This window comes from Protopterus annectens, chromosome 1.part2 (genome assembly GCF_019279795.1).
Source record: "Protopterus annectens isolate FY-2018-M chromosome 1.part2, PAN1.0, whole genome shotgun sequence".
Classification (NCBI taxonomy): Eukaryota; Metazoa; Chordata; order Ceratodontiformes; family Protopteridae; genus Protopterus; species Protopterus annectens.
The window spans coordinates 1212103371-1212120002 of record NC_056727.1 but is presented as its reverse complement, the minus strand read 5'-3'; the positions used below and the strand labels follow the sequence as shown (position 1 = coordinate 1212120002).

Genomic DNA, 16632 nt, shown 5'->3' with positions numbered 1-16632 from the left:
TCTCTGGCAAAGCATCGTGGTCTGTCAACCATGCTGTCCCAGGCAGACAGATACTGGATCCCCTTAGAATGACACCAGAAGCTTAGCCAATTGTTGAAGTCAATCATGTTGTCCTTGTACTGCGGTAACATTCTGGGCAATGTTAGGATGCTACTCAGGGCTGGGGTCATACCTGCCTGGGCTACAAGATTGGAGAGCTCTTCCATGTCTCTTTTCATATGGTCCAGGGAGGTACGTCTCAGGTCATTCACACCAACATGGACAATGACAGAGTCATATTTGTACTTGTTGTGGAGTGACCTGAGTGCATAGGTTATGTGGCAGATCCTGGCACCTGACAGGCAGTAACCTTTTCTTTGTTTAGCCTGGTGAGTGGGCATCAGTGTGCCTGACTATAGCGTCACCTATGACTAGTGTGTTGGGTACATTGTTTTGCCTTATGGGCTGTGGTTGAGTGGCACACTGAGTCTGAGGGCTATGTGTCATTTGGGTCATGTTGGGGGGTGGAGGTTGCTTGTGTTTCTGATTTGGAGGCCTCTGTTGCTTGAGCAGATTATTATTGAGAGCCTCCGGGAATGTTTTTGTGTTTCTATGTGTGGAGTTTGGTGGTGTAGGTTTAGTGGGATTATGTGGTGAGTGTGGTGTGGTGCAAGTGTTTACCTTCTCCTCTTGACTGTCAAGTTCATTCTTGGTTGGAGAGAGTTTTATCTCCAGTTTGGCTAGATAAGTGCATCTCTCACAGGTTGTAGTGTTTAGGTGGTAGGAATAGAGGGTTGTCTGTGTACATGAGGCAATTGCTACATTGCCCCAAGATGCCCAGATTCATCAGATAGACAGGAGAGAACACTGGGAGCTGACCCTTGGACATGCCTGAATAAAAAAATATTTTCCTCTAGACAAGTGAGGAAAGTGAGTACAAGAGCTGTTTTTCTCTAAGCAAGTCAGTAAAGTAAGTACAAAAACTGTTTTCCTCTAGGTAATGAGGAAGGTTGAGTGCTGTAGTAATTTGTAGCTTATTTAGTGCTTACAACAAGTTCTGAACAAGTGCTAAGCACGAATAAGCAAATTAAAGTGCTAAAACTAAGAATCTGTATCTGAACTAGACTAGTTACAGGAAAGAAACAAGTGCAAATGCGGGCTTTTAAATCAGAAAGTTGAGAGAGATGGAAAAATTGTCCAAACGACCAATAACTACAATTTCTGGGCCAGAAACCACTCCTTATGTGGTAGATTGGTTCCATTTTAATTCATATGTCTATATCTTTTTTCCTGTTTTACCCCTCCAGTAGAATTTTCCATTATCAGGTCACAAAATGTATTGCTGTGCAAACCTCAGCTGCCATGCTAATGTGACATTATGGCTCCACTTAAAAATAACTGCATTTACACATATGGCATCATCACTGGGCTTGTGTTCTAATAAATCAGCTGTTGGTGCATTTAATAGATGCACAATAACATAGAATTCCAACACGATCATTAGAGTTAAGAGGCTATGAATACCATATGGATGCCTACATATCTTGCTGTGAAGGACATTGCAGTTGTAGACCAAAGATACTTGAGGAACAGATATGCAGACACTTCCTGCAGAAGAGGTCCAGCCTCACATACAATGCATTGTACAATGTGGTAATATAGTGGTTAATGCTAAACTGGGGTATCCCCTACAGACACTTGTGCAATCAATGCCAGCCCAACTGCCACCATGAGGTATGAAAGTGTACTTCTCTTTTCCAAACAGGGATACCAGGAACACCTCTACCTCTGTGAGCCACTTCAGTGTTGGTGGTTCTCCTCCTGTGGGGACATGTCCTTGGCAATATCCTACGCCTTGTTCTTGGTCTGCAACATCATATCAATTGCCCTTTACTGAACCTCATGCAGACTTTTATTATAGTTACCCCATCCTTGGTGTCCTGTGGCAGTCCTTTTACATCAAGTAGATATACCACTGGCAGAAAAGGGATTCATAGAATTTCTTCTTACAATCTTACTTCTTTCTGTAGAATGCAGTATTTATGAAATTCTAAATATGAAGGGGATAGTAATCCCCCATTAAAGGAAAGTTTTATTTTTGCTGTTAATGCCTCAAACTGAGTTTTAATAATTGTTAACTGAATCATGAATCTCAGAGTCTTGTTCTGATTTGTAGTACAATATCCTTTACATTTTATCATGTGATTAAGCCAGAATGAATTACTGACGAACAAAAGATTTGGGTTGTCCTCACAATACGCTAAGAGGTGTTATCTTTTAATTTATTCTTTGCGAAATGAATACATATTTGCTTATATAGATGCCCTCTCTGACATAGTTTCTAAGCTTTGGCTTTCTTTTTGTAACAGGAACCAGTGCCAATTCAAAATCATTATTATATAATGGACGTGTCGAGAGGAAAAAATAATACGGTCATTCAGTGTGACACCCTTGAAAGTGGAACAGTAGTTGCCTCTGTTAAATTTATGGTATACAGCGATGATACTGGTATGTTACTTGTTAGCTTATTAACGTTTTATAATGTTAAAGGTGTGTATGACCTAGACTCTGAACTTCATGTCACTGGGATATGTAGTGGGCATGTAAGAAGTACTATAATGGTGTTGGGACATGGGCCTTGTCACTCTCCTGCAAAGGTCAGCTGTTTTGTGTGCCTTGTTAAAAGAAGACAAGCTCAGTGTTTCGTGGCTTAGGGGGTGGCATAATGGCTAAGGTGTTTACCTCACAAGCAGAAGGTACATTTGATTCTCAGCCTTGAGGGAAATTGGCTAGGCTTAAAATGGCCCACAAGGGCAGCTAGCCTTGTACTTACTTATGAAGACGGGTAAAAGGGGGTGGAGTATTACAAATTTCTTTTGTCATAACTTTCAGATTTTAAAAGAGACTATAGAAGAGAAGTGCCATGACATAAACCTTAGTAAAAAATTGAATGTCCTGAGTGATGGGGAGGAATTACACACACACACACACACACACACACACACACACACACACACACACACACACACACACACACACACACACTCTCCTCAACCTTTTCAGGATAAGACTAGCTCAGTCAGCATACAGAATAATAGTTTATCAGAAACTACAATATTATGGAAAATATTTATTTTTGTATTTTGAAACCTTGCACACTCAAGCGTTCATTTATTTTTTTCAGGTATGAAGACAGAACGAGTTGGATTTATAAATGAATTATCTAATGATGAAAAGATGTTATTTTGCCTGAGTGTTGCAGTGATTGCTCTTATTCTCATCATCCTGGTGTTGTGCTTCTTTCTCAGCAGTCACTTGTAAGTACACAGTAGTAATAGTCGTTTACTGAAAAAAGCTGCTTGTTTCTTTAAATCTTCAGTGCTGCATGGTGTTCCCCAAGGCTAACAAAACACTAAAACAATTTTACTGTACAGGTATAACGCTGTACCAGCACATTTGTAATGTGTGCTAAGTCATGTATCTATTAACATTGTCTTAGTTTTTAACCCTCTCTATAGTCCCGTTATAGTGCTGGCTTTAGGGGGATTACAGGTATCCAGAATCCCCCAAAAGATATATTTCAGTAGCTGTTACCTTGCAATATTTTAAAAGAACTAAACATGATCTGCAGAGAAGAAATGTATAATTTGCTGCATGTTTTATTTGGTGCCACTTTTAATTATGGTTACTAAACATAAAAGCAACTCCAAAGTATGCAATACATTATAATGTTTTCATTTGAAGAGCACATTTATTTATTTTGAAATATAGGTGGGTAGTTATTTATTACTTAAATTTGGAAGTACTGGTGATGTGTGAAATGGAGAAAAAAAAGACCCTCCCCAATATAGGCAAACAACTAAATGTTGTTGTATGCAGCATTTATAACTGTTTGCTTTAAGCACCCTTCTCCTTTACCCAGGATAAGTGATCTATATGGTCTGTTTGGTTTAAGCACCCATCCCTTGTACCTAGGGTGAAGTGATCTGCATGGTCTGTTTACTTTAAGTACCTGTCCCTTGTACTGAGGATGAAGTGATCTTTATGGTCTGTTTACTTTATGCATCCATCCCCCTGCACCCAGGATGAAGTGATCTCTATTGTCAGCACATCAGTATTGTGTAAGGTATTGTTTTGTGCTTTCTCCACTTTTTCTTATCACGGATGATGACTGCAGACATCTCAATGTTTCCAGGATGATCCATTGGGATTGAACTTCTCCCCATTCAGATTCTGTCAGATCTGACAGCATGAATGGATCAGAATTTGTGCTGCATAATGAGTCAGAATGCTGGCTGGAATCACTAAAAAGCGAGCTTAACTCCAAATCAATGTATCTGTTTTATGTTACATTAGTGCACCATCAATGTGTGAATAAGCATATATGATAAATGATTATTTGAAAAGTTGTTCTTATTAGAGACGTTTCATATGTCATTTCTTATTAAAATGTCACTGGCATCTTTGGGCAGGAGATTATATTTTTTTCAATGTGCTCCCCCCACTGTTGTGCCTGCTGACTATCAAGCCTCCCCATCAGCCCAGCCCATTTGCTCCCCAGTCCTGGGTGTTCCCTTCTGAAGGTGAGGGTAGCTGGGAAGGCCATTACACAAGCAACCACAGCAGTGTTTGTGCCTTTACTGGCATTCTGACAAAGGAATAGTTTTTGGTGTTGTCCCTTATCCCACCCCTGGTGATTGATGTGTGTAAACACATCACTGCAGGGCAACAAACACTCTCCCCTTATGTATGCATCCTCATTTGCATGCCCATGAGTGCTATTGTCACTAGCTTGGAGTCATCACATCCCTTGGTCTTGCGGTCCCTGGTAACATGCAAGCCTTTACTTCTGTGGGATAAGGTTGGCCTGAAAAGGATCACATCTGCCTTCTCTGAGGATAGATGAACAAGAAAACGCTGTTCGCCACCATCCTCCCTTACCTGACACACTGCTCAGCCTATCCTCCCTCACCTGACACACTGCTTACCCCCATCCTCCCTCACCTGACCCACTGCTCAGCCCCATCCTCCCTCACCTGACACACTGCTCACCCCCATGATCCCTTACCTGACACAATGCTCACCCCATCCTCCCTCACCTGACACACTGCTAACCCCCATCCTCCCTCACCTGACACACTGCTAACCCCCATCCCCCGTCAACTCCATCCTCCCTCACCTAACACACTGCTCACCCCATCCTCTCTTACCTGATTCTTCAGTGCTTGAATTTGAATTCTGGCTGTCTGAGTTGTAATCAGGATTTTATCCCTTTATGGGTCAGGGACTGGTCTGGGAGACATTATTATAGTTACACACCAGGCTGACTCACCCTTGTAGACTATATACTTGTGACACCCCTGCACTGGCCCAGTAATCAAGGAACTTCAATCCTCATCACTAGCACCAGTGAGGGATGTACACACTGGGAGGATTACAAGTACACACACACAGTAAAGTAAAATTTCCCTTAAGAGCACACAGAGATCGCAGTCAGTCTGGGGCAGGTCTCTGCCTCTTTCTCCAGATCCCCACTAAGACTCCCCACTGGCACAGCTATAGGGTTAAGATCTCAGCCGAGTGGTCAAGCCAAACCTCCAGCACCCTCTCTGTCCAACCAGTGCTTTGTGCCCCTGCCCAAGTAGCTCACACACACACACACACACACACACACACACACACACACACACACACACACACACACACACACACACACACACACACACACACACTTTGAGATTTGATTTATATACAAACACACAGACACTCCTGGGGAAGGCTGGAACAGGTTTACTAGCTATGCCCCCTTCTGCGCAGACTATAAGATAGTTATCACTGCCACCAACCACTACTTATCAGCTACTCTAAGGCCCTTATAAAGGGTGCCTAATCCTACTGGGTAATGTTACTATTATCCAAATGGTAAGCGTGGCCAAGACTTTCAAGGCTATTTAGGACTAGCCTGTACAATGTCACAAAATACATATGCAAGTACTCACAGAGCTTAAATATTTCTAAACAAACCAGCCACAATTAAAAGCCTGCCCTTGTCATCACAATGAACAAAACATGCTGGAGGGATAGGTTCCTGACCCAGAGACTCCCCATACTCAGGAATAGACTGCCCATACATGTCAAGCAGAGCGCCTCTGTGGCCTCTTAAAAAAGAACCTTGATTGAATGGGAGATAGGAAATTCACCCCGGGGATCATGTCAGACACCCTGCTAGACAGGGGTCCAGGGAAGTAAATATTGTGGGAAGAAATATCCAGGGAATTGTTATGGCTAGGCTTGTATAGGCCCTAGGGCCGATAGCCTAGTACCAACCTATGAACCTATGAACCTATGAAAAGGTTTAAATATATTTAATAATAAATAATAAAATAACAAGGCAATACTCAATCAACACAGTAACTACAGAGTTCAGAATCACAGGAAATATGTTAAAACAGCATTGACAGTCTCAGATAAATACATAAAGCATCTAAACTAATCTTTACTGTATTCCTATCTATATCTAAGAGAGGTTACTGTACCCTAGACTTACTTACAGAGCAAGACAAATGCAGATGAAAAGTGCTGAAAGAATGTTTCTAGGTCTAAGATAAGATACAAAATGCCCACTATGTCTCTGAGAGAGTTATTAAATCAATATTAAATATTACTGCTGGGTCAGCCTGGATGACATCACTCTTTGTCACTTGCCTTCAGTTCCCAGGCTAACAGAAACTAACATAATTTTTAACATCTCCGTGTGAGAAGTACATATCTCCCAGAAGTTTGCAGAACTTGGAAGTCATATAACAATTAAATGCTTTTACATTTGAAACCTAGTAATTATTTCTGTTCAAAACAACAAGAAAACCTCTAGCTCTAGACATTGTGTCGGCTTACTGAGATTTAATAAAATCGTAAAACCCTTTTTGTAAATTAACTCTGTATGTTCCAACTTCTACTATTAAAACATACATTTGCACAGGTATATAGTTTATATACATTTATAGGGTACACTGTGGACACATTCCTGAAGCTCAGCACATAACATACAGTTCAACACACACACTTCTGCACCATTAGTTTAATATGCACATAACATATAGTTCTCTTACATTTGTAAGCATATGAATCATATTAATATTCACGAATGACATATGATTATTTACAAAATTCCAGATAGCTGGGCTGGCAGTGTCACATTTCTCCCCTCCCCGATAACTCAAGATAGTTTTTCAAGTCACCCTTGAGAAACATTGCTTGAGAGGGTTGATCCTATCTAGGAGTACCTTACCCCATGCCCTGTCCTGAGATTCCAGCTGCCTTGGCATTGCTGACCCCAGTACCGTGTTGTTCTGTCCCATCATATACCTGCAACTCTAGGCTCCACCATAGTAATTTGGGATTTTCCTGTCTGGCTCCCCATAGCCCTAGATCCTCCTCAGACTCCTCCTGGCTTGTAATGCAAATACTTATCACAAGAGCCTCCCTGTCATGGTAAGGTTTCATCATGTTAACATGGTACAATTTGTGCCCCTGCCTCCTGCCTAGCTGTTCTACCATGTAGTTAACATCACTAACCTTCCTTACCACCTTGCCTGGAGTTTGTTGTGTCTGACAGGAATGAGGACCATTACCTGCTGCCCTAGAGCATACTCTCTAGCGCGAGCATTCCTGTCATACCACACCTTTTTCTGCTATTGGGCTTCTGCCAGGTTCTCCAGGGCCAAGCCCATGAGTTCCCTGAGCCTTGTCCTGTGGTGTAGGACATATGCCACAACAGACTTCTTGTGGGATTCACACTCACCTTCCCACTCATCTGGGATCAAATCTAGCTGCCCCCTCACCCCATGCCCATACAGCAACTCAAAGGGTAAAAAACATGTGGATTCCTGGGGCACCTGTCTGTAAGCAAACAACAGATAGGGCAGATATTTGTCCCAGTCCCCCTTAAACTGGTTTGCAAATGCCCGTAGCATAATTTTGAGTGTAGAATTTAACCTCTCAACAAGACCATTAGTCTGGGGATGGTAGGGGGTGGTCTTTATGTGCTTCACTCCACAGTACTTCCACAAACAAGCCAGCAGGTCTGACATGAAATTGGCACCTCTGTCAGACAGTATTTCTTTTGAGAAACCTACCCTGCTGAAAATCTCTAACAAAGCATTTGCCACCTTTTCTGCCACAATGGAGGACAGAATCATTGCCTCAGGGTATCTGGTAGCATAATCTATTACCACTAGGATATACATTTTCCCTGTGGAACTTGGGGTATGCAGAGGCCCCACGATATCCTTAGCTACCCTCTGAAATGGCTCCTCAATCACAGGCAAAGGCATCAAAGGAGCTTTCACCTTGTCTCTTGTCTTGCCAACCTTTTGCCACTGCTCACAGGTCCTGCAGTACCCTGTTACATCTCTGGAAATCTCAGGCCAATAAAAGTTGTGCATAATATGTCTCTTTGTATGTTTTATGCCCATATGCCCTGCAAAGGGAATATGATGGGCTATGGCTAGAAGTGCCAGATGGTAGGCTCTGGACAATACCAAATGTTGTATTCTCTCACCCTCTAGGCCTCCCTCAGGGGTCCACTCTCTATACAGTAACCCTTTGTCCCAGTATACAGATTCCCCCTTAGCTTGAAAATCAGGTGCCTCACTAGCTACCTCCCTCAGGCCTTGTAATGTAGGGTCTGAGAGCTGAGTCTGTCTCAACTCTGTCTTTGTAACCCTTCCCAGTTCCTCTTCCACAGAAAGTCTGGTATTCTCTGACAGTGGTGCCTTACTGTCAGCCTGAGTACTAATACTACTCACCTCTGCCCTTTCAGTCACTCTGTCCAAGGGAATATCAGTACCCACAAGCAGCTGTGGCTCAGCTTCAGTCTCACTGCTACAGGGTAGCTCCCTCCCTGAAGTAACCACCTCACCAGTCCTAGCTGCAAGTGTGCAGTCTGTCTGGGTCTCCCCCAGGCTACCAGACCCGCATGCTTGTCTCCAAGCCTGACTGCATGTAACTTCATGCACATGGGGTACAGCATTATCAAAATCATTCCCTATCAGGACATCTGCAGGGATAGCCTCAAACACACCTACTTGCTTGGTTCCTTTTCCAACCTCCCAGTCAAGGTGAACCCTAACCAAAGGTATTTGGAATGGGGTCCCTCCTAAAGCTTTGACTGGAGTAGACTGCCCAAGAAAGTAATGCTCCTCTTTAACAATTGCAGGACACACAATGGTTAGATCACGGGTTGTGTCTCTCTTAGTAATGGCCTCTTTCCCATTCACTAAGATAGGATATAACCTCTTGTGGTAGTTAGTACCCTTGTTGTCTCGAGATATTTTGTCATTCCCACTGCTGGCTCTCCCACCTTTTGTTCCCCACCTTGCTTCTGTGGACATCTATATGCTATATTGCCCCACTCGTTGCATTTAAAGCATTTAACCCTTGGTCCTGGATGTCTACCTGGACTACTGGCTTCCCCTGCTAATGGCAGACTCTGTTGGGACAGTCTGGGCTGCCCACCATGGGTTCCCTTAGACCTATGAGCAGCACTGGGTGTCCCTTTCCTGTGCGGTGATGCCCTGCTAGCTAAGTATAGGTTTCCCTTCTTTCCCAACTCATCTATAGTATTGCATTGTCTATCAGCTAACCAGATTCTCATGTCCTCAGGCAAAGTGCTAAAGGCTTTTTCCCTCACCAAAAGGTCTGCCAGCCCTTCAAAAGTAGTGACCTGACATTCACTCACCCACCTATGAAAATAAGTGCTTAGTTCAGCAACATATTCACACACACTTTCATCTGCATTGCGTCTATTCTCACAAATCTTTTTCCTTTAAGCTTCAAGTGTTAACTTAAAAATTCTAGCAAACAGTTCTTTACAACATTATAATTTAAACAATCAGTATCAGACAATTTGGAGATAACAGTTACAGCTTTTACATGGAGTAAGGAGGCCAGGAACTGTACCCAGTGCCCTTGTTTAACATTATACTGTTTACATACCCTCTCAAACATAAGAATGAAACTATCAAAATTATCCCCCCTCTTTAAATGTGGAAGAAATTTACTGACCTTTGTTGCTTCTGGGGTTCAGTTATTCCCTTCCCCATTACCTCCATGACTCTGGCAAAGAGTCAGCATCTCCTTTTCATGTTGCCTTTGTTTCTCATTCTCTTCAGCCACCAGATGTCTCAGTCTCTCTGGTACTTTTATTTCCAAATACTTAGCCTACAACTCAAGTCTCTTTAACTCTAGATGGATTTTAAGTCCTCTGTGGAAAGGTTGAGGCTGTCCATTTTCTGAGAGTTGTATATTTCCACGGCTTGTCTGATTGTCCTCCTGGTTGCTATTCTGTGATGCAGCTGTGACTAAAGCTGCAATCATGTCTGGTTTAGTCAGGCTGGCATGCACCAGTCCTTTACCCTGGCACATCTCAGCCAACTGGCTCCTTGTCAGCTTGCCATACTCCTCAGCTGACATGCTTGCCTGCTCTCCCTGACTAACTAAGCTAATAAAACAATTGTGATATGAACTCTGAATGCTCACTGCATGGCTGATTGAGAGTACAAACACCTTCAGTGACCACTGTATACAGGCTACAGGAATTCAATATCCACACCACTACAAGCCAATTAATATGTGATGTGGCTATCTCACCACTATCACCCAATTAATATGTGATGTGGGTATCCCACCACCACCAAGAAATTAATATGTGATGCCCCTGCACTGGCCCAGTAATCAAGAAGCCTCAATCCTCACCACTAGCACTAGTGAGGGACGTACACATTGGGAGGATGACGAGTACACATGCAGTAAAGTACAATTTCCCTTAAGAGCACACAGAGATCACAGTCAGTCTGTGGCTGGTTTCTGCCTCTTTCTCCAGATCCCCAATAAGACTCCCCACTGGCACAGCTACAGAGTTAAGATCTCAGCCGAGTGATCAAGCCAAAACCTCCAGCACCCTCTCTGTCCAACCAATGCTTCATGTCCCTGCCCAAGTAGCTGACACGCATACACACACACACACACACACACACACACACACACACACACACACACACACACACACACACACACACACACACACACACACACACACTCTCTCGTTAAGATTTGATTTATATACAAACATAAAGACACTCCTGGGGAAGGCTGGCACAGGTTTACTAGCTATGACCCCTTCTGCCCAAACTATAAGGTAGTTATCACTGTCACCAGCCACTACTTATCAGCTACTCTAAGGCCCTTACAAAGGGTGCCCAATCCTACTGTGTAATGTTACTATTATCCAAATGGTAAGTGTGACCAAGACTTTCAAGGATATTTAGAAGTGGCCTGTACAGTGTCACAAAACACACATACAAGTACTCTAAGAGATTAAATATCTCTAAACAAACCAGCCACAATTAAAAGGTTTAAATATGTTTAATAATAAATAATAAAATAACAAGACAATACTCAATCAACACAGTAACTATAGAGTTCAGAATCACAGGAAATATGTTAAAACATTGCAGGACAGTCTCAAATAAATACATAAAACATCTAAACTAATCTTTACTATATTCCTATCTATATCTAAGATAAATTACTGTATCGCTAGACTTACAGAGCAAGACAAATGCAGATGAGAAGTGCTGAATGAATGAATGTTTCTAGATCCAAGACAAGATACAAAATGCCCACTCTGTCTCTGAGAGAATTCTTAAATCAATATCAAATATTACTTATGGGTCAGCCTAGATGACATCACTCTTTGTCACTTGCCTTCAGTTCCCAGGCTAACAGCAACTAACATAATTTTAAACATCTCTATCTGAGAAGTACATATCTCTCTGTAGTTTGCAGAACTTGGAAGTCGTATAACAATAAAATGCTTTTACATTTAAAACCTAGTAATTATTTCTGTTTCAAGTCAACGGGAAAACCTCTAGCTCTAGACATTGTGTCTGCTTACTGAGATTTAGCACAATCATAAAACACTTTACTTTTCAACTTATTTTCTTGAAGTTTTGCAAGTTAACGCTGTATGTTCCAGCTTCTACTATTAAAACATACATTTGTACAGGTATATAGTTTATATACATTTCTGTTCTTTCACAGTAGGGTACACTGTGGACACATTCTTGAAGCTCAGTACATAACATACATTTCAACACACACTTCTGCACCAGTAGTTTAATATACAAATAACATATAGTTCTCTTACATTTGTAAGACAAGCATATGAATCATATTAATATTCACAAATGACATATGATTATTTACAAAATTCCAGATAGCTGGGCTGGCAGTGTCACAATATTGACCATAACTTGTTATGTCCATTTACTCATTGCTGGGTGTTCAGGGCAGGCAGACTCTGCCTTGATGTCTAACATTACACTTGCATTTGAAAGTTGAGCTGAGGTCATTAATCCAAAAGTTTGTCTAGCTGCATCCCATTTTATTATGTCATCTCATCTTATTTTATTATGTCATCTCCTTTTATCATCTGCTCCCCAAATGTTGCATATGAGACAATGTGGGCAGCTTACCTTTACTTTTCCCCTGGTTAGTAAGTGAACATTCTGACATTTGAATCTTTCTGGCTTTCTTTGCACAGAGAATTTAATGGGCATAGTATCACAACTACATTTTTACATGTTACTTACTGTTTAGCTATACGTGGGTGTTTTGAGAAATATTCAAGGATGGATATGGGAAAAAGAAGCTTAGTAATTCCTTCAGTAAATAAGTACATATTCTGGCAAACAGTACAGATGAATAGTTAAGGTAAAGAGTAATTTTCTCACAACAATAAGGTCTAAAATGAAACATAGAACATTTAGACTACCAGAGCTCCTGAAGCCCCAGTTGCATAAGCACACATCAGCCTAGCATCAGTTGGCAAATTACACACTTGATACAGCTCTCCTTTTTTGATTCCCCTAGGCATTCCAGTGGGTTCTCCTCTAGCAATTTTTCCAGTCACCGTTCCATGTAATACCCATGCATTACTTCCTTTGTATTTTACATTTTCCTATAATTATATGTATGTACATATATATATATATATACACACACACACACACACACACACACACACACACACACACACACACACACACACACACACACACACACACACACACACACACACACACACTCACACACACACACACACACACGCGCGCGCGTGCGCGCGTGTGTGTGTGTGTGTGTGTGTGTGTGTGTGTACATACATGGGTCTATGTAAGATGATTTAGATCACAGTAGATTGTCTGATTGACTCACATAACAGCAATAAAAAGTGATTGATCTTAAAAAAATCAACTTGCTGATGTGCAGCACCAAGACATAACCTTGGAGCAGGCAAATGCTCCCCACTTGCCCTGCTACTTATACATATCAAGAGACTGCACAACAGTGAGGGAATAGCATATTCCCCAGTCTTGGTATTATAGTGATCTTGCACCATTGTCAATCAGTGTCCTGTCAACCAAGTGAATGGCTGACCTAAAAAGCATGTTTTTGGGTGCTGTTTCTTTTTTTCTGCTACTATTGTGGGTAGATGTACCCATTTGTTCTCTTTCTATGCATGTTTTTTTGTGTAATAATCACTTCATCGAACTTTAAATAAGTAAGCTCTTCACATGAAACCCCCAGCCCAACTTAGTTATGGGTGTTAACCCTAATCCTACACCTTACCTTAATGAAAACATTCTTGTAACACTGCCAGTACAAAAGGCACACTAGCACACACAAAGATGCACATACACACACTAAAAACACTACATCCATCCCCTTACTTAACCCTGACCTTAACATTAAAATACGCACACTCTACACAAACATACATCTATTCTTCACCTATCCCAGAACCTAACCCTAACTCACAAAATACATGCACAAACATTCTCATCCCCTAAAACCCTACTCACCTGTCTGAAAACAAAAACATACCATAAACATTTGCACTTCGACATTACACAACACCGTATATATATATATATATATATATATATATATATATATATATTCACTTTATAATCTCGAAATACTGAAATATCGAATTTCAGTATCTCGAGACTATAAAGTCGAAAATTCAAAAAAAGACAACCCACAACCGTGAAATTCAAAATCGCGATCATACACATACGCACACCACCACACAAACAAGCATACATACACCTACCTAACTACACTACAAAAAACAAAACAACACACCAAAAACACAACATAACAAACAAACACATCTACCCTACCTATAAGCAGGGGGGCTTCACCCCCCACACCCCTGCTACTTATATATACTAACTCCGAGGTTGCACTAAACACACAAACATGTAAAACCCACCACTACACACACTCACACACACTAAAGTCCCTACCCAATACCCTTACAAAAACACCACTAACCTGAATCCCCAGCTAAATCCACAAACCACACTGCACATCACGAACGCGCCAACACAATCATGGATTCGACATGTCTGCATTTGATATTATGCAGTTTCACGTAACTACACTTTCGGGTTTATAGTCTTGAGATACTAAAATTCGGTATTTTAGTATTTCGAGATTATAAAGTGAAACCATATATATATATATATATATATATATATATATATATATATATATATATATATATATATATATATGTGTGTGTGTGTGTGTGTGTGTGTGTGTGTGATGCATATATCCATGTTTGTCAGCTTATAATTAATGGCATTACCATTTCTCAATCATGCTATATTTCCCACTCAGTTTTCCATAATTCCGTAAGGGCTGTGCATACTGGATTTGACTTTGCAGGATTTCTACAGAGAACAAATGTTCAGACTTCCTCTTCTGCAATCCCCAGCTTGACAATATCATTCTCTCTCTTATTTCCTTCCTCGGTGGTTGAGCTCATCTCCCACCAGTACATACTGTAGCTTCATGCAGTGGGCTTGGACTGTATGTCTAGCCCCTGTACCATTTGGTATTTTTTTTCTCATAAAGTTTATATCATGATCCTGCTGTCTGTTAAAGGAAAGTTCCTCCATCTGATACCTAGAAAACTGAAATCTACAAAACATACCTCTCAACCTCTTAGAGCAGGAAATCTGAACAAAGCCATAAATAATGGGAGACAAAGACCCAAAAATAGGGAAAATTTTAAAATATTCCTCTTATAAATGTAGAAAGTAGACAGAATAACAGGTTTTGCAATTAGTATGAATTTTCTGAAGGGCATGAAGTCTGAAACTCGAATGACTGTCATTTTCTGACTTTAATCTTCAATGATTTGCTAGAAACACAACTTTATGAAAAACAGATAAAAATATGAGGCAAAAATCTGAACATTCTGTGAAGATCTGTACATTTGAGAGGTATGCTACAAAGTCTTCCTGTTATTGCCAGATTATATAAGCCAGGATCCACACCAGCACTATTTTTATTGTCTTGGTGAGGAGCAGAATGCCAAGTATTGCCATTATTGTCACTGATTCTACCCTGTCTCATGGCAGCTTAAAAGTGAGAAAGTTGAGACCTACCTAATGTCCTTGAATATTGCAGCATTGGAAGGTTACCAGCCCAGAGACTGCCAAGAGAATCCCTCACATAATTGCAGGCCGCTGCCAGTGTATCCGTAGAAGATAGAGTCATAGCCTCAATACTGACCTTACCCTTTGCTAGGTAATTACACCATCAAAGCATTCTTATAGCTCTTATGTGCTGCCAAGTGATGAGCAAGGAGTCATACTCATGCCCATCATCCACAAATGACAAGATCCCTGTGAGTGGTGCACACCTGGTAACTATCTTAAAGGCTGTGTCCCAGGGTGTTCCCCTTGCCTTCCCAAGGGTGAGTAGGCATACCACATTTGCACCTAGTCTAAAGTTGTAGAGCAGCATCTTGAGTTCCATTGTTGGGCTTGGTGATCACATTTAGGACCAAGAACTGTTCTCAAACTGCTGGTCCAGGTTTAAGAAGGCCTACTAGGTCTTCCTGCACTAGTAGAGCTTTGTGAAGTGGCCCAGATGCTGTATAAGCATTTTTATTATGGTAGGACATGTGCATATGGGTTCTGGAAGATGGAACAAGACCCAATGCCAGCGTTAGGCCATGAGCAGACCTCTACAATCCCAAACGTCCTTTAGTAAGTGTCTCTTTCTTTCCTGAGTACTAGAGTCCTACTAACTGATGTCAGATGCTTACTCAGCCCCACTGCTATCTTGTGTGAGCTGATCCACCACATCTGAGTCCAAATCTAGGGTTGGAGTCTTCCCATTCTGTTTATCCTGGGAAAGGAACTTAAAACTAGGGGAACTAATCTCCTACAGAGATAAAGGCAACAAGTCTGCTTTTCCAAATAGTTTGTCGAATACCTCTCCTTTGAAGATAGAGCGCCCCAGGCTGATAACAGCCATCATATACTTGCCTATGTGTCCCCCAGAAACAAGAGAATAATTATTGGCACTCACACCTATGGAGCCTTTCCTAAGAATGTCATTTTTATAGCCTGGAGGAATCCAGATTCTGATCCATTTTCTCTTAAGAAAGTGCATGCCTTTACCTAATAAAACCAAAAAGAGACATTGCAGTGTTGTGGAACATTTTGAAGCAGTTTCATATCTTTTCGGGATACAACATTAGTGAAGCTAAAACAAAGGCAATAGCAGTAA

At 41.3% G+C, this 16632-nt stretch overlaps 1 protein-coding gene across 1 annotated transcript in view; it reads left to right on the top strand.

Annotated features, from left to right (window-relative positions):
* The window catches only part of SPACA1 (sperm acrosome associated 1), a 66879-nt gene extending 63710 nt beyond the window's left edge, over positions 1-3169 (top strand). The window contains 2 exon segments of the mRNA XM_044060234.1: positions 2349-2582; positions 3164-3169. Of these exon segments, the coding sequence (XP_043916169.1) occupies positions 2349-2582; positions 3164-3169 (240 nt within the window).
* Positions 3170-16632: the final 13463 nt, after the last annotated feature.